Source organism: Porites lutea, chromosome 6, assembly GCF_958299795.1.
Source record: "Porites lutea chromosome 6, jaPorLute2.1, whole genome shotgun sequence".
Lineage (NCBI taxonomy): Eukaryota > Metazoa > Cnidaria > Anthozoa > Scleractinia > Poritidae > Porites > Porites lutea.
Window position 1 is genome coordinate 4,323,729 of NC_133206.1, and position 18,772 is coordinate 4,342,500.

At 39.1% G+C, this 18,772-nt stretch overlaps 1 protein-coding gene across 1 annotated transcript; it reads right to left on the reverse strand.

The window, feature by feature from the left end:
• Nucleotides 1-10,658: 10,658 nt before the first annotated feature.
• LOC140940935 (uncharacterized) lies at nucleotides 10,659-13,711 on the reverse strand. Its single transcript, XM_073389894.1, has 5 exons — nucleotides 13,694-13,711; nucleotides 12,493-12,608; nucleotides 11,452-11,590; nucleotides 11,070-11,170; nucleotides 10,659-10,921 (listed from the first exon to the last, which is right to left on the reverse strand). The coding sequence occupies exons 1-5, from the start codon at nucleotides 13,709-13,711 to the stop codon at nucleotides 10,690-10,692; spliced, it is 606 nt and encodes a 201-aa protein (XP_073245995.1). The 3' UTR covers nucleotides 10,659-10,689.
• Between the last annotated feature and the right edge of the window lie 5,061 nt (nucleotides 13,712-18,772).

Sequence of the window (18,772 nt, forward strand, 5' to 3'; positions counted from 1 at the left end):
ACAACCCGTGAAATCAGTTTAACTCGAAGTTGTCGTAACCTTAGTGCTTTAATAAAATGAGAAATTTCGCCGGTGTTTTGAAACCGGTCGTTTGTACAATAAAGCAAGTAGGACGCCAAGTGTAATAAAAGACTAATAAAAGACTAATAAAAGAATAAATATCAAACCAGAAATTGCTCTCTTCAAACTGTAATTTATAAATGATCCTGAGAGAATATTCAGTGTGTTAAGGATTTCCCTGCTGTACTGTTAGCTCTATACAAGAGAGGAAGGCCGATTCTTTTTTAATTTCCATTTCGCTGACACAGCTTTAGCAGAAATCTTTCTGTAGTCGTTTTCGTCGACAAAACGAATAGCAATATAGCTCTCCGCGTCTTCCGCCATTTTGTTCTGCGTCAATTCGTGAAGGACGCGTGGCTCTGAGCGTGGGTCATCCACGCGGAACACATTCGCGCTATGTGATTGGCTGTTGTCTTATGCCCCTTGGGATCTGTGGTCTTAAAAATAACTCGAGACTAACTACCTACGGAATAGGGTGTGTATGGGGGATGCCTTCTCTGTCCCCTTTATCCTCTCTTGTTATTAGTTAACTTGATAAAAATTACAGAAATTAGCTTGTCTGTTGCTTTCTTTCACTGCAGAGCCAACAAAAGATATAGGAGGACTTCTGACATCTGGGAAAGCTGTATGATCCTGCATCTCCATTAAGTCGCTCTGGCTCTACTTACCAGCGGAAATTGATTACGGATTTATTTACAGCGAAGAGAGGTAGACCATGAGTACAGTGCCTTATTTTCCTGAGGGATAGTAGAGCAAACAAAATAATTAAGCGGGCGTTTATGAAAAACACAGCCCTCGAGTAAGGCGACCTTTCCCCACTTGCCGCGCGCCTTCCTCGTGGGTGGCAATTTTCACTGCCACTCGGGTACTAACTCCCTCTACTTCCCCAAGGCAAATAAGGGACCACTCATTGTCTAGAAGAACACTTCAAAAATCAATCATCAAAAGACGGGAAAACACGAAACGACAACGAGCACTGCATAAAACAAAAATGTTTTGGTCCAATTAGACGACGGAACCACCTAGATACTGGTGGAAAACTTCAACATATGCTCGCTCAAAACCCGCTGTGCAAGGGTTTCTGGGAACAGGTTTCAGTCATTCCGTGGACGAACCTTTTCAGACTTCAAGGAAAAAGTTGCTTTATTTGCGTGAACTTGCATTTGGCCGGATATACCATATACACTGTAAATAGAAATTATATACCGTAACATCCCGTTTCTACGTGTTCAGAGAAATTGGTTACTGATTTAAACTTTTACAACAAAAACGAAAACAACATTAGCTTTATTTGCATGCCTATAAGTTCTAATAGTGCAGTTGCAAATTAAAGTTTTAAAAGATAAAACAAGAAGAAATAATAAAGCAGCAAATAGATAACAATTAAGTTACATCAGACTCGCTTGGTAATAAATCAGTACAAAAATATAATCGTGATAATGCAAACTTCGTCCATTGATTTTTATTAAAACCGCAAAGAGGACAAAATAATCTTGTGATTTGGTAGATTCTGCAACTTTCGATCATCCTTTTCTTTCCTTTCAGTTACCTTGCTTTTATCTTTTAAGTAAGGGAAAAAATCGTTCTTAAAATTGTTAAAAAATTCTAGCAGGTTTCTTTGAGTGTTGAAATATGTATTTGTTTGACAATGCAACGCTTGAACCTACGCGGTCCGAGCTGTAATAGTTTTCTTTGTTAATAGTATCAATAATACGAGGAAGATTCATTTCAGCTCTACAAGTAATATTTGATCAAGTTTTGCTTGTTTCGAGACATCGAAAAATCAACTCAGTACACGACATAATAGATTCAAAAAGGTTAGAATCCAAGCCCAATAAATGTCTTTAAATCCTGTGTAGGCTGTAAATTACAACAGGCCCTATACGGGCTAAGATGTCAGTGTTCAGCGCTTGAGATACTTCTCTTTTCAGTGAATTCTCCCACCGATTTGTTATCAAAGCTACAGAACAGTTTACCCCCCTCCTCCACCCCCCCCCCCCCCCCCACATCCGTCTTGAGAGCGATGTAAATAGATTTCTTTAATTGACATAACCTTTAGATGTATAGATAAAAGATGTAAGACCATGTAAATATCAGAAATTTTCTTTATTCACGTTCGTACTGGTGGAGGCAATGTGTCAAAATAAATGATTGATTTAATTTGAAGGCGACAAATGTAAATAAATTACTTTAATTAACATAACCTTTAGATGTATAGATAAAAGATGTAAATATCAGAAATTTTCTTTATTCACGCCGTTCGTACTGGACGCAATGTGTAAAAATAAATGATTGCTTTAATTTGAAGGCGACACAAAATGGTGCCTGTTTATTTAATAACCACCCGGTGCTTCCCTTCTGTGTCTGTGTTTAAAGTGTTTCTTTAGCCTTCGTAACAGGCGCACGTGAAATGTAGAGGCAAATATCAACGGCAGCGCTATCCTCGTGCGAGGAGAAAGAACGCTACCTTTCTCTTCGCGTTCTCATCTCCCCCGCGCATCACTTGACGCGCACCCATATTTCGCGCGAGCCTACCCCGCAGAAAAAGAGCAAACATTGGGGGTGGTCACAGGAACGTTGCTAGGCAAAGTACGTCACTTATGTCCAAAAATGTACGCGGGTATAGTCTCAATAAGCACTTCATATATGGCTGGGCTGTTGTCATTTTGATCTTTGAGATCTTGCCTTTTTCATTTAGATATGACTTGCTGGAATTCTTAATTGCCAAAATTGATGAACTGGTATTCATAAGGACGCTATGTGACGGCTATTACAAAAATCTTGTATCTCTCAAGGATTCGATCCTGCATCAATTAAACAGTAAACATTTATAAGTGTAATTTACAAGTGTTCCTTTTATTTCCAGACTCTAAAGCAATAGCTACACTTGTAAATTAAACTTGTAGAAGTTTTATTAAATTTAACGCTGAATATGTGTCAGGGACGATTTTTGGCTAAACTTATCTAAAGAAAACCTCAGTACTCCTCTTTAAAATTCTACGAATGAATAGTTTAGAAAAATTTTCATTTTGAACTTTTGACTTTTAAAAATGGTTTGAGCAAAAAGCTCAGTGGAAAAAACAGAGAAACTTCAACCTTGATCCATGTCTTTCACATCCTCCCCGGACTTGAACTGATTGTTGCCGAGTCGACTATCGTTTCTTTCCTGTCAAGTGATTACGTCAAGATGAAACCATCACGTGATCTTAATAAAACACAAGCCTTTCTTTGCAATCTTCACGGCTTTCTTTAATTCTGCTTTATTTGACTTCCGATCCTTCTGAAGTCTAAAAAAAGAGATACCAACATTAAAGATTTATACGATGATAACAGTGTTTCGTCCGCAACGTGAATGTTTTGAGGCTTTCGCGACACGTTCCTCTCTCGAGATAGCTGCGTGGAAGTATATGCGAGATAGAATTCGTTGCGCTTATTATATTACTTCCAAGCGCATGTCGCGCACGCAGGTTAGATGAACCCCAAGAGAGGATTAAGGGGACAGAGAAGGCATCCCCCATACACACCCTATTCCATAGGTAATTCGTCTCAAGTTATTTTTAAGACCACAGATCCCGTGGGGAATTAGACAACAGCCAATCACATAGCGCGAATGTGTTCCGCGTGGATGACCCACGCTCAGGGCCACGCGTCCTTCACGAATATGGTCGGCCATTTGTTTCAAAATTATGACACGATATACGTGCGGTTTTTCCCACGTATACTTGCAATCATTCCTGCTACACGATATACGTACGTTTTTTTGTCACGTATACTTGCGTTTTATTCCCAAGTATATGACCATTTTCTTACAAACGCGCATATATATGCGCACAAAAAATCCCATATATATGCGTTACAAACAAGCACGTGGTATATGGGGTCACAGAAAGTCGTCGTACAAGAGGCACCGAATTATACCGTCACCAAAAAACCCCCTTCATGTACGATGGAGCTGAAAACTAACTTCAGTCTGAATCAAGCATGGCCACAATGGCCGCGTTAATTACGAGCAAGGTTTGGTTCTTATTCACTGCCCTCACCGCCAGTAGTGGTGGTTGTTGGCTCCCCGACAACGGATTGGTTGGAATCCGTGGATTGTCTCTTGAGAGACTGTGTACGCTATTTCACAAATGCTGACCGAAACAACGATCGATTCAGTTAGAAATTAGCGTCCGACAGGCAAAACACGACTCATAAGCTCTTGATAATGTGAAACATGACCTTGAGAGTCTGCTTGAACAGATTGGTTTTTCTTCTTTTCTCTCTCGCGCGCGAATTACCACCTTTTCGCCTCCACGAACACGTTCTAAGCCTCCTAGTCTCGAAGCTTTTTATTATTTCCCTGGTATTCTCACTGACTTTAATAGCCTTCCACCTGCCTCTCTTTCCTTAGTGCTCCTCCACTTTAATTGTGATTTTCATGGTTATCTAACTCGTTCTCGTTCAACTTGCATAAAATGTCCCTCAGGTATCAATTTGCTATTAGTTCTCACGCCCCGATTATTTGGCCAAGGATATCCCACTGATATACCCTTCACTCTCTGTAACAGCCTTACCACCACTGACTTTAAATAGAAACTAAAACTTTACTTTTTAAGCCTGGATTGAATTAGCGCAGGATTATCATAGTTTATTGTTAGTTTATTTGTCACTAGTACTTCTAGTTTTACCTCTGCTATAGGACTGCTTGCATTACTTAATTTAAGTTTTGTATCTTTTTTTAGTTTCGAAATTTAGCCTTCAATGGCTTCATTTCTACATAAAATAATTTCTGTTATTTTGACCACAGGTCGTATAAGCCCCCGACCTTGGCTTTACTGAGTTTTGTACTATATGAACGATGGAATAATTAAGTTAAACTTAAAGTTACTAGCACTACAGAGAATTACCTGCATACTGAGTAATCATCTCCTGTGGTTTATGGTTCTTTAGGTCTTCCTGCTAGAAGTTGACCTCAGATGCAATTGTAAAGTGTTTTAATTTTCTTTGACCTTTGTTTAAGCCTAAAGCTTTAATTTAGTATTACGGCTAAACAGAGATTGTAGTTTCTATGGTTTTCTCCGTAAATCATGGATCTGTGGAATAACTACATGCATGCATGTAAGTTTCTTTGTCCGGGGATGTGATTATTTCTTCCTATGCCAGGGGAGAGGGTACTCCCTATGATGGCCTATACGGGGAGGCTCCACCCGAAATCCCGGAGAGGTACTTAACAAATATTTGTACGGGGAGGCTCCACCCCGAGGTCCAACCCCTTACCCGTCGAGAAAGCGTTCTACATTTGTGACTGATTCCTATTTTATGACAGTGCGGGTTTCCAGCAGTTAAAGGGGATACAAAGTTCTAAGCAAGATATGTGAAAGGAGAACCATTTGTCAATAGAAGAAAATGGTCATATACTTAGGAATAAAACGCAAGTATACGTGACAAAAAAACGAACGTATATCGTGTAGCAGGAATGATTGCAAGTATACGTGGGAAAAAACCGCAGGTATATCGGGTCATAATTTTGAAACAAATGGCCGACCATACACGAATTGACGCTAAAAAAATGGCGGAAGACGCGGAGAGCGATATTGCTATTCGTTTTGTCGACGAAAACGACTAAAGAGAGATTTCTGCTAAAGCTGTGTCATCGAAACGGAAATTAAAAAAGAATCGCCATTCCTCTCTTGTATAGAGCTAACAGTACAGCAGGAAAATCCTTAACACACTGAATATTCTCTCAGGATCGTTTATAATTTACAGTTTGAAGAGATATGATATTTATTCTTTTATTATTCAACAAAATAACACTTGGCGTCCTACTTGCTTTATTGTACAAACGACCGGTTTCAATAGACCGGTTACGACAACTGCGAGTTAAACTGATTTCAAGAGTTGTCAAAGAGTCCAGCGATTTCCTTTTCCCAGGTGAGCGACTACTCATTTGGCATCAATATTCAGAAATGCTGTCGGTCTCTTTACGCTTTCATTGCCTTTCGCCCGACATGTTTTGCACGGCGTTTAGTCATGCGAAACCTCCACGAAACATCCACGCTGCGCGCGAGGTAGCTTTTGATCCCGATTCTAAAAATAACTCGAGACGAATTACCTATGGAATAGGGTGTGTATGGGGGATGCCTTCTCTGTCCCCTTTATCCTCTCTTGATGAAGCCCTATAAGCCTTGGGTAGGTTGTTTCTTGATAAGCTAACGTGCGCGGCCTTCTGTGCGGAAGATTTCGAGTTCGATTTCCAGGTGGGACCTCAATCCCTGTTTCGTCTTTTACTCTTTTCCTTGTAGCTTTTTAAAAGTAGCTTTTAACACCAGTAAAAAGGAGAACTGATGGAGAGAAGGAGGTAAAACGAATGCACCGTCGGCCTCATCTTTGTCTGTCAAATGTGCACTATTACCGGTTCATTTCCCACGTAAAATAAGGATCTTTATCGTTACTTTGCTGCTATCCAGTAACCTTCAGGGTTTGAGAAAGGTGATTTTTGTGGAAACTTAGTGAAACACTCCTGGACTTAGTAACTGACCAATGCCTATCAAACAATTAAACTTGTAGCAGGATTATCGCGCAACCAAACAACTTAAACGGCGTCTAAACATTGTAATAACTAACTGGCTCAAGATTCCATTTTAAAGTAGCTAGGTAGGATTTACGATATCTAAAATTGCGTAAAATAACAACTTGCCTTGTGACGAGAGATAAATCCCCGCAACCAAACATCACAAAAAACAAAGTGTCTTTCGGTAGGGCCTGGTGAATTTGTAGGATTTTAGAGTCTACCGACTTTAGCACTTCCTGTTGACAAAAAGAAAACAACTTCACAAATGTGACGCCCAAGGTGCTTTGTTTAAGTCAGGAACCTCAGAACACTCGGGACCAAATTTGTAACAACTGTTTGAAGTAAATGTTTCCAGACTGCATATCCTATATTAGCCTGCCAATACAGCTCTACAAGGAGACACAAAATTGTTAAAGACACTGCCGTCACTTTGAGCCGATACTTCAAAAACATAAAATAACCTGGAAACTATCTCCCACCCCCTTCCGCCACCAAAAAATCTTTTAACACTTTTTGACAAGCAGTCCAGTCATTTTTACAAAAACATTTCTTTTCCCCTAGCCTATAAAACTAAACAAGGACTTATTTCAATAAGTTACCTTCCATCTTTGATCTTCTTTTCCCTCATCGTTACACGTTTCCCCTGCGAAGATATGAGACAAAAGTTGGTTCAAAATAGTTTCTTGTCTCAATGAAATGTATGCATCAGTTTGAGACGTTTAAAAGAACGTAATAAAGGTTCCGTCTGCAATTATAATGCCGCTGACCTTTGAGAAACATTTCAGGTTGATGTAAATAAGCCCACAGTAGATCTGCGGTTTTGACTAGCTCCACCGCCTGGGACACCACCTAGAAATAAGGACAATGGTCATTGGTGGCCTAATAAGCGCCTACAGGTGCTAACACATGGGGGCTTTCACATTCGATCGGGTTAAAACATTTAGATAAAGATTTAACTTACTTCATCGATGAGTGGATTTTGTTTTCTTTGGCGGCCGTTTCGAATTTTTCGGTCAGATGGTGCGAGATCTGGAGCCAAGAAATATCGGGGGTCTGGGACAGTCGAAAAACTCTCGGAAGATCCAATCGCTTGCCGAGTGTGAAGCGACATATTATCAGAGATACGAGCGGCTCCAAAGATTTCTTGGTTGCAGATGTCGTACCAGCAGACCGCAAAGTTCAAAATGGCCGCAAAAGAAAGCAAATTTCTCCTATCGATATTAAAGTAAATGATCATTATTCTAAGAACGTTTTTCTTCGAATAAGAGTTCGGGCGCTTATCGAAAATTTCGGCTCAAAGAAGGGGCGTTTTTAAAAAAGAGTGCGCTTAATCGAGGAGGGCATTGGTTATCAAGCGTACTGAAGTCCCATTACACAAAGGGAAAGGGGGAGCTTATTCGAGGGGGCGCTTATTTAATATTTTGGCCTAGGGGGTGAGCGCTTACTCGGGGGAGGACGCTTATTCGAGGAAATACGGTATTGTAACCTGATCGAATGTGAGAGCCCCCCGTGGCTAAAGCTCAGAGCCACTTTTAATTATCACCAAACGAGAAAGTCTCAAAAACTCCCCAGGTACGGTGATGATTAACCCAAAGGAGTTTAGTTTTTAAGAAGCGACATTACCTCGTCATCTGAAGTACATGAAACGGCGTGTCTTGCACCACTACAAAATTTTCTTAACACTCCGGCCTGGGGAGTCAAGCATGGCTCCTACGAATAGTACAAGATCATAATAATAGGATTAGTCTCCAATCATCTTGAATCATCGTGGGTCACGACGACTCACGACGACAGTCTCCGGTCGGTATGAGACGTCGGTTAGTTGGTTAGCCTCAAATCACTGGGCTATTCACACAAAAATAGATTTAAAAATTTATTCTCGGGATCTTCTCTTGGGAGAGTAATCAGTCTTAATTCTTCTACCACGTAAACGCTTTGTTTGATGCAACAAGCTTATATATCCAAAACAATTAAACACTTGCTAAAAACAACTAAATAAGCTCCATGGGTGAGAGATTCCTACCAACGAGTTTCTGCTTGTATAGTTTTTTCATTACAAGCCAAACAACAAAGAAACAACCAACCAAAAAGCAATAAATAAAGAGTGCGGCCTTCGGTGAAGAAGTAATTTGCTGTCTACCAACTGAGTTACAGTCAAACCAAGAAAACTGTGAGGGCCGAGAGCAAAAAAGGTGGATTCTATTTAGCTCTCTTTGCAACTCGACGAACTCCTGCGGAAACGGCTGCCACGCAGGTCAACTGTAAGGTGAACAGATCAACGTCAGAGTGATTTTAAGCGTGAAGTATCCAGCGCTACACCTTCGCCAGAGCGAATCGAGGGATAATCGTCGAAAGAAAAAGTTCCCTTATTTTCAGTTTCAGGTTTAGATGCGCATGAAGATGTTTGGTCCATCGTGAACGATGATGATCAAAACTTCCATTTCAGTTGAGCATAGTTAACAATTATTGGTTCCTTTTTTTTTTTTTAAGAATAATCAAGATCGAGGTAAGTTTTGTCAACCGTGGCCAAAGGCTTATAACACTTGCCGAGTCCTTGATTATACCGGATTTCACAAAAGCCGAATCTAATCAGAATTGTACTGAAGAAAATAACGACAAACACAGCGCACCAAGGAACATAGTTTGAAATTGCACGTGGAAATTGTGCATTGCGCGCGCACGAAACTAATCTGTACTTTGTGCTTATTACCAAAATTAACTGTAGGATCTTAGCCAATGAGACAGTTTAGAGAGTACCATGTATAATAACAACAACAACAACAACAATAATAATAATAATAATATAAACTATAGGAAAAATGTCTAATATACCTATCCTTCCTTTGCGAGCGATCCTCTCAAATAACCTGTTGATAAATATCACGTAAAAAGATAAACGATGACTTAAGTTATGTATTCATCATTTCCTATATTAACTCTCACCATCTGTCTAAAGAAAACGAAAGAAATGCCGGTGCACCAATTACTAGTCCCTTGAAGCAACCTTTATACATGCGATTTTTTTCTGCGCTGTAGCGGCGCCTGAGGCGAGAGAGACAGTATTCTTCATCCCCTGCTGTGACTGGCAACAACTCCTTCTTCATACATTTATTATTTTTAAAAACTCCAAAATGGTTTTACTCCAAAGAAGGGCTTGGCAAGTAATAAAAATAAACGTAAAGGAATAAAAAAAGGGATCAAAAAAGCCCACTCTATGACGATTACCATCAGCTTTGTTTCAAGCCTGTAGGGTACTAAACATGAACCACCCTTGACTGAGATATGATTTGCTTTCTTAAAAACAATTGCAAGAAAAAGCCTACACCAAAAATCCAAAATGTTAATGCGGAGAGTGATCGTCTTTTAAAAAACCTGTTATAAAAAGCAGAGAGAACTTTGTCTCATGATAAGCAAGTGTTTACGGGCCGGGCCTCCTTTTTCTAACAAATAACTGATGGAATTATCTGTAAGTGAATATTTTGAACTAAGTTTGCATACCCTTCTTTATTCATTGACAGTTTTCCAAAGTTTGGACCTAAAAAACAAACAAACAAGGAATAACGTTAACAAGGCAAGGAAAAAATAGAATTAAGAAAACATGAAACGCTTTGCCAGGTGTAACTTCCCTCGGGGCCTCTCAAGCAAACTTGGTATGTCCACTCGACAACTGATGAAAAAACTAAACTTGGAGAAATGCAGAGGTCTACAAATCAGGCGAGATGTAACCCAAGCATTAGTCTTCTACATTTCTACTACTCACATTCGAACCACTATTCTCACTGCATAATTAATTAGCTTGTCACAAGAATTCTTTATAATCTTGCGCATTTCCTCGCGGGATCGCGCATGCTCGCAGCGGTTGTAATGCTTTGCGCCCCTCGACTATAAGATTCGCCACTCCGTCTGAAAAACGGTCATTTTTAATGATGGTGCTCCGGGACCACGGACAATTTTCGCGATCTAAACCCACCCCATTTCCTGGTGGCCGTTGAGAACTTGAACGTTTCTCCTCGTTGCATTCCTATTACTTAATATTATGCGGTGAGGTAATGAGTATGCATTGCTGTGAGGAAATGTTACGCGTTTTCTTGCTGATAGTTTTGGGAATTAGCGTAGTATAATACTACACCAGCTCTAAAAGATGGATTTTCGAGTCTTGTAAAACACAGCACGGAGTCAGAAATCTGTTCTCTTGTGAAGATAAAGTAAACAAATTTACCATTTTTAATTTTCAGTTGAACCAACTCCATGCAGGCTTTAGCATCTCCGATTGAACAATGGCCATCTAATCCATTTTGAATCTTTTTACTGTACATAGAAAAAGTTTCAATTACATCGCAAGAAACACAGAAGTGCAGGCCAAAGATTACAAATGAATATTGCCACTAAACAAACTGGAAATTACTGAGATGCCCTTGGAAAAAGGTGGAAAGTACGCACGCGATTGAACACTTACTTCAAAAACTGTTTAGTGAGGCATTTGAGTGAAGATTTAAATAAAGGACCACTACTACTGTCATATAAGACTGAAGTGTCAATCACACGTCTGTGATGCAGCTAAAAAGAAATAAATATAAGGTAAACATTAGAGAAATACAATGATTTCTATACAATCAGAGAATATCTTGACAGATGAAATAACAATACCTTAAAGATTGAAGGTTTCAAGGCTATTTTGTTACTAGGGAAATTAGACGCATCTTACATAAGTTGCGTTTTAGGAATCCAAAACGAATGGATAAAGAGAGAAACCTTTCTTGGCGGAATAATGGTCACGTTTTTTATTTTCTTTCAAAACGCCGGACAACAGTTGACATTAAACTGTGAAAGGAACTCACCTTCAAGGCTCGCAGATCATTTTCCAAGGAATGTCTGATCAGAATTGTATCATGCGGCAGAAGATCGATTAAACATTTTTGGACATCATCTAATGATGTAGTAACATTTTCAAGTGTCTTCTTTGTAATGCCACTAAACCTTCACAAAAAAAAGGGGGAGACGCAAGTAAGTATCTATACCCTTAACTTGAAGATCTTAGAGGATTTCCCGCAAGACTAATGGATTTTGTGCTGTTGCTATTTTTGCGTAATTTTCTATAAATAATAGGGAGATTTAGAGTCGCGTAACGTTTCTTTACTTCTACCAAAAAAATAAGTAGTTTCACGTTTTTTTCATGTATAAGAATTGTTTTTAACTGTTTTTATCTGCTCATGTTTTATCTTGAGAAATTTTCAACTTGAGTCTACCGTTGGCCGTTTGCCAAAATGTCACTCTAAATCTCTCTATTATCTATAGAAGATTTTTTCCAGCGCAGGACATTACGGAAATATTTCCATTTTACTTTACTGGCACTTTTACTGCAGATCACTTGTCATATGTTAGCAGGTGCAGCCATACCGGCAAGGTCACAAAAAACACTAGTACGATTAAGAAAAAAAAGAAACTGTCTTGCTTTGCGTTGCAGACGCTGCCTTATTTCCTCGGCAGCCGTTCTCTGCGGCCACATAACTTAAAATCTGGTGAAAAGGAGCGGACCCATAACTTAAACTCTGCTGAAAAGGAGTGAAGTCTTTCTAAATAAATAAGTATTCGCAAGAGAGGATAAAACTATCCTCTCTTGGTATTCGACTAAACTACTGAATACAGCCCAACTTTGGAACAAACAACAAAACAGGTCCTGATTGGCAACCACTCCACAAGCCACTAAATATACAGAGACATATGTTTTCATTGCTGAACCACAATATAGTTAAACTTAAGTCTTGGCTTGCATTGCTCTTCATATCCATTGCCGAGCCACTACGGCTTCAAAAGTTGCCCCTTTAATTTTCATCTACTGGTCAACTATAATTAATCGCGAGGGGCTTGAGATAACTTACTTAGTTTTGTAGTCTATTATTGGCCTGGTAGGTTTAACAAGTGTGTCGTAAATTACATTAAACGATTCATCGATGACTGAGATTCTTGTAAACTCCAATCCCTCTGCTGTTTCACACTATAAAAACAAGCAAACAAACAAAAACTCTTAGGGGGAGACATGGAAGGGAGGATGGAAGGAATAGGTTCTCTTCTTTTCTCACTCGCGCGCTTTTACCCCCCGCTTTTTCTTCCTCCTTTAAGCGCCGCCACCGTGACGTAGGCTTCTTCTCTACGTATAAAGGTGGATTTCCACTGTCGCGTTATTTTTACGTGCGTAAATAGATAGAGGATATTACACAGTGGCGCGAAGATATGAATTTTATTTTCGAGTGGCAAAGCGCGAGTGAGTAAAACATTGTTTTTGCCACGAGAAAATAAAATTCATATTTTCAAGCCGCCGTGTAAGAAACTAATGAAATGACAGTCGGGATCATTTCGGGGGCTGTACAGTACTTTCCTGTGGCTGACACTGTTTATATTCGGGTACAAAGAGGATTACTTTGAGTCTGAGAAAGAAATGGTTAAGGTGACAGAACCCAGTTATTTTGTGAGGATACCATCCTACTTTGAAGCTCTCTGGTATCCCCACCTTTACTTTGATCGTAAGTCTAACATATAGCATGGATAACATATAGATCAATCTACAATATAGCATAAAATTTTTGGCGATCGGAGTAAATGTCACGTGGTTATAGTGCCACGCCTCTTTGGGGTCTGAGTGAAAATTCTGCTAGTGCCGGCATTTTTTTGTGAAAATCTCTCGGCTACGTATTGTTCGCATTAGTGCCTTGCGTTGACCAGAGTTTCACCAAAATCGCAAAGAACCAATGCGAGAAATTCAGCGGTTTCCAAATTTAGGTCATAATTTATTTGAAAATGATAAGCAAACTTTACACGTATATATCTAATAAACTATGGGATTCATCCCTTTATTTTGGGAATGTTTATAACAGATGGGTCCTTGCAAGTCAGCAAACAGCTTTAGGGCCTTATAAATGCACGCGATTTCGAGCAATGCAAACATATAGAAATTATAGTTTTAGCTATTTGTTGACGTTTGTCAGCGTTTAAGAGTGCTTCACACGAAAAAAGCATTTTCTTAAAAACTCGTAGTTTTTTTCCTTCAAATTTTTTCAGGGCAACAATTAATTAACTAAGTACCCGGATTTTGAATTTCATGGTCATTGAAAAACTGTGCCCTTATCTCTTGTAAGCCCAAACTTGAGAGAACATGGAAGATTTTTAGCGTTTTGGCTGAGTTTGTGCTTTGGGACTTTTCTATTGTTTTAAGTCTGTCATGATACAACATTCTTGTTCAGCACGCGTGCAATGACCGCGCTTGGCTGACTTCCGAATGCTCACCGAGATATGTTAATTTAGTATGAGAAAATAGAAGGGAGTCCCGTCATGTAACGTCTCCAGCCAGCTGAGTGTACATCATGCCGAGAATTAAAAACTCTTGAAAGAAAATGGCCGGGGTGTTGAATGCTATTCGGGCGAGAGAGGAAGTTCACGGAGAAGAGATTGTGTAGGATTTCTTGAATTTTTTTTTTGCAAAGACACAAGAAGCACGAGAATTGATTAAAAATTGTTAGTTAAACCCCCATGTATAACGCGATTGCCTGTCTCACTGTACCAAAATTATCATATCTCGGTGAGCATTCGGAAGTCAGCCAAGCGCGGTCATTGAAGATTGATCTATATGTTACCCATGCTATATGTTAGACTTATGATCAGAGTATAGGGGGGGGGGGGGGGGCGGGGGGGGGGGATACCAGAGAGCTTCAAAGTAGGATGGTAACCTCACAATATAACTGGGTCGAGTCACCTTAAGGCTGAGCATTCGAATAAAAGTTAATGGGCAGTGACTTTCAAATGGCTTATTACTATATTCTTACAGTGATATCCTTTAAATTTTAAAAGAAAGTGTTGTTCTTTCCAGTGGTAATTTATAGGTCTCTGCCACAGATAGAAAAAAATCGTTGTACTGGCCCAGGTGTTCAAAAGCTGGATAACGATATCCACTGGATACATCTCTATCCACCGAACAGCGCAAATAGTTTCCTTGATGCGGCGTATCCGCTGCGGCGGGATAATGATTTACACGGTGGATATCGATGCAATATACCAAAATCTGAACAACTGAGGCCTGGTATTTGCAAGTGATGAAACGGAACTACCGATTTTGGTGTTTTTGGACTCATTTGAGCGGAGTGAACCACACCTTGACTCCTTCTGTTTAAGGCACCAAATAAAAGATATGAAATGCGAAAGAATTTTAAAAAAGTCGGTGATACAATTAAACTAACATTGATAAAATACTTACAACAGCGTCTTTAAAGGACAGCTGCTTTAAGCATGGGAGAAGGAAACACGACGTTGTTTACAGGGTAAAAAATTAGAGTCTCCACATAGTGAATATAATTTCAACTTCAAATTGCATTTTGACAATACATATAGTGCTAAAAAATGACATTGGCTTCTAATTAAGACCAAAACTGGTTCACTTTATTTCAATTACTATATGCTGCATATCTCAGGATACAAATACTTGGCAGTTGTCTTGTCCAAAGGCATCTTATGAACATCAACTTCGGTCTGTAGTCCATCCAGGTCGTTTTCCTTCGAAGAGGACTCTATTCTAATAGGAAATGGATTAAAATTTTATCCTGCCAACAAGCAGACTAGGAAAGTTAACAACGTGGTGGGAAAATCACGCGTGTTTTGGATTCAGTTTAAGTAGGAACCAGGTCCGTAGGTATCTTGCAAGAACCCTGCATGATATTTTAAAAATTTTTAACCATACTTTCGCATCCATAGAGGGATAAATGCATTTCCTTAAAAATAAATGTTGTTGTTGTTGTTGTTTTCTTTAAATGAACATCTCGCAGAAAAGGGTGATTTACAGACTATTATCTGTAAAACATTTTTCGGTATTCGGTACTTACGTTCCCACAGAAACAATGAAATATAATTAGCTTCTTAGCTTTCCAAGGAAAATGCTAACGAGCATACTCGACTTATTCTCAATACCCAAAAGTAGCGGTAGCCTGCGACAGAAGTAGACTTAACAAAGTTTGAGAAAAGAGGAACCACAAACCTCAGCACGTGACGTAAGCAAACAACAACTGAATCCTCAGAAATTCCTTTGATATTCTCGAAGCATTCTTTGAGTAGGTCTTTACTGAAAGTAAAACAAGATGAAAGAACAGAAATCTTTGACATAATACTTACTTCCCCACGACGGGCGACCTATTCCCGGGAAGACATTTTGAAATCCCATCAGGGACACCAATTTACTTAGCATGTGTGCAGACGCCCCCTCCCCCTCCCCTGTAAAAAAAAAATCAGGTAGAGAGGGGAGGGGGGGCGGTCTAAGTTACTTGGTATACGGTCAAACCCATTTCTCGGCACCAGCCGATTAGGTGTCGTAGATAAAATACATTACATATTTACATAGCCTGAAAAAAATCAAGGCTTCGTACCAAGTTTCGAATTCGTCGTAGCCGCTGAATAAAAGCGCAGAAGACTTATTTGTGCAGGGTTAGCCTCGATCTTAATTAAAATATTCACAAATACTGGAGAGAATTTGAGTTTAAAACAATAGACAATTGTACTCAGGTCTTCTTCGGACTGGAATTTGTAAATATATTTACCTTTGGTCGAGGCTAACTTTGTATAAATGAGTCTTCTGCGCTTGTATTCAGCGGCCTCGACGAATTCGAAATAGGACGAAAGCCAATTCAAAATCCCGGTTTCTCTTCATGATTTTTTAAAACAGCAGTAGGTTTGCAGAAAAAGAAATATACAGAGAAATAACACCCATTGAGTAAACTTTCAGTGAAGTTACGACTAGTTCTGCAAATTTAAGACAGTTTCGCAATCAAATTGTTTTAGAAAATCGTTTTGGTGTGGAAATTCCAAACTTGGCAGAAGGGTAGGTCAGCAATAGTGGAAAACATTGTCCTTGATGTTTAATGGGAGAAATCAGCAGTAAAAATGATCAGTCCATTCGAGTGCGCTCAATATTGATATAAACAGATGACCTCGACTCGGTTACCCCGGCACAATGTAAGTCAATATTAATTTTCGGTTCTAAGAAAAAGTAAACCAAAGACTTCCCTCAACACTATGTATCTATAATAATTATACCAGGAATATATATATTTTTAACACTTGAAGGTTGTACCATCTTGTTGAAGCAAAGGATATTTCTCTGTAATACCTATAAGCTTACATTAAGCTTTCATAAATAGCAAAACAAATTAATAAGATTTACATACAGCTCCAAACATGTATATCTATTATGCATAAAGCAATTTCATATCGTTCCATATCAATAGTTAGTGCAAATGGAGTCAAACATGTACAGTGAAACTTGTATAATTTAAGCAGACACCTCAGAGAATGCTGTAGTGCCCACTTTATACAAAGTTTCTTCCTACTAAATACAGGTTTCGATAGAAAATGTCATATGAGGCAGACCTACCAACTCTCACAATTCTGCCGTGAGTCTCACGATTTTTTAACTTTTCTCACGGTCTCACGACCAGACTCCCAATCTCATGGTTTTCTGGGAAATATTCTAAATTGATGTATTGCCTTGTTGAATAAAAACATAAATTTTGTGGGGAAATTCTTGTGCCTGGATAAGCTTTGACTATTTTAGCCATGAAGTTGTCTTAGCCCAAAGAAATGACTCTGCTGTATGTTTCGTCACTGTGATAACCTATTTTCTGGCCTCTTAAAGTCATCAAAGAAAAAGCGGCATCTAATTTGTTACATAAGGGACCACACTAAAGCAAGGGTATATTAAAATAAACAGTTGATTCCCCTAATGGAAAAGGGGTCGTTTAATGTTGATCGGGAAAAAATAGAATGTCACTACTTTTTGTAGAATCTCCCGATTTTTTTCATGAGTCTACAGATTTTCCTTATCAGGGGTTGGCAGGTCTGTATGAGGAGCTAAGTACCATAAAAGGCGGAAACATTTGGAATACTTCCAGAGATATGATGAAATACATTTGCATTAATATCTTTATTTGTCCGGAGCAATTAATTAAACCTAGATTGTACCTCAAATTTTAAGATATCAAATGAGTGAAACAAGCTTTATACAAACAAAAATGAAATGAGAAAGTACTGTAACTCACTTATGTAATTTACAGAAGTGCCCTGGTGACACCAGCCAATCGCTGAAGGGCAAGACGGTCGCCGCCGTTCTGTCTTCTGGGGCAGAAAAACACAAAAGTTTTCTGGCACCAATCAGAATTCAGAACGGCAGCGACCGTTTGGAACTGGTCTGGTAAGACATTGTCCCCAGGGGCTCTTCTCGCTGTTCTTTACTTTTCTTTGTGCCATATTTTTCCGCCCGTTTAGACTTTCCCTCGCCCCCACTATCTGCTCCTGGCTCTCCGAGGATGGGGTAAGATAAGTTAACAATAATAGACAGATTATTATAGGTGGGTTACTCATTTTTACAGTTATCCCTGGAAGAAGAAATGGAAGTAAGGAGCTGACTGGCAGCCACTGAGATTGAGCTGAGGAGAAAGGAAATTGAAAGAGAAGAGAAAGAGTTGAAAGGAAAAGAAGAAAGGTTAAAACAAAAAGCAAAAGAAATTAAAAACACAGTAACAGAGGCGAAGCGGGTAGCTGCCCAACTGCAACTAATGGCAGGGCAGCTAGACTGCTTGGCTAACCAAATTCTAGAAGAGACCAAAAAGTTAAAGAAGAAGTAAAAGAAAAACACCAGTGTAAGAAAATTTTATTGATAACAAACCGTTTCTTTTAATCAAAGTCAAAGTGCAAAGTTTTTAAATGTAAACAAGTCTAAGTCAGACCTGTTATGCAAGAAAGATAACATATTTGTTCAGTATCTAAAAAATAAAAGGAAAATGGTTCTTCTAATTTCTTGTATCCTGTATGGTCTCTTCTTGCTCCATGGAATCCACTCCATCTAACATCCTCCACTTCCCGCACCACACTACTCTCTTCGTGGAATCTATTATACTAGATCTTTACAGACATCCAGTAAGCAGCACCTCCTCTCTCATACACTGCATGTTTTTTCCCATCATCTACAGAGTATTCCCAACCAAGGAAGCACCTAATTATAAAATCAGTCAGATAAAAAGAGATTATTATATACACAAAAGTCAAAACAAAATAAATAAATAAATAAAGGCAATATTATCACTTTAAATCTTAAAATAGGTGAGTTAAACCACAAACAACCCCCCC

Excerpts from the sequence above, each read along its gene's own strand:
- LOC140940935 (XM_073389894.1), bottom strand. Across the intron at positions 11,171-11,451 it reads ATGATCTGCGAGCCTTGAAG|CTGCATCACAGACGTGTGAT; the intron begins GTGAGTTCCTTT and ends ATTTCTTTTTAG. Across the intron at positions 10,922-11,069 it reads CTCACTAAACAGTTTTTGAA|TAAAAAGATTCAAAATGGAT; the intron begins GTAAGTGTTCAA and ends TTCTATGTACAG.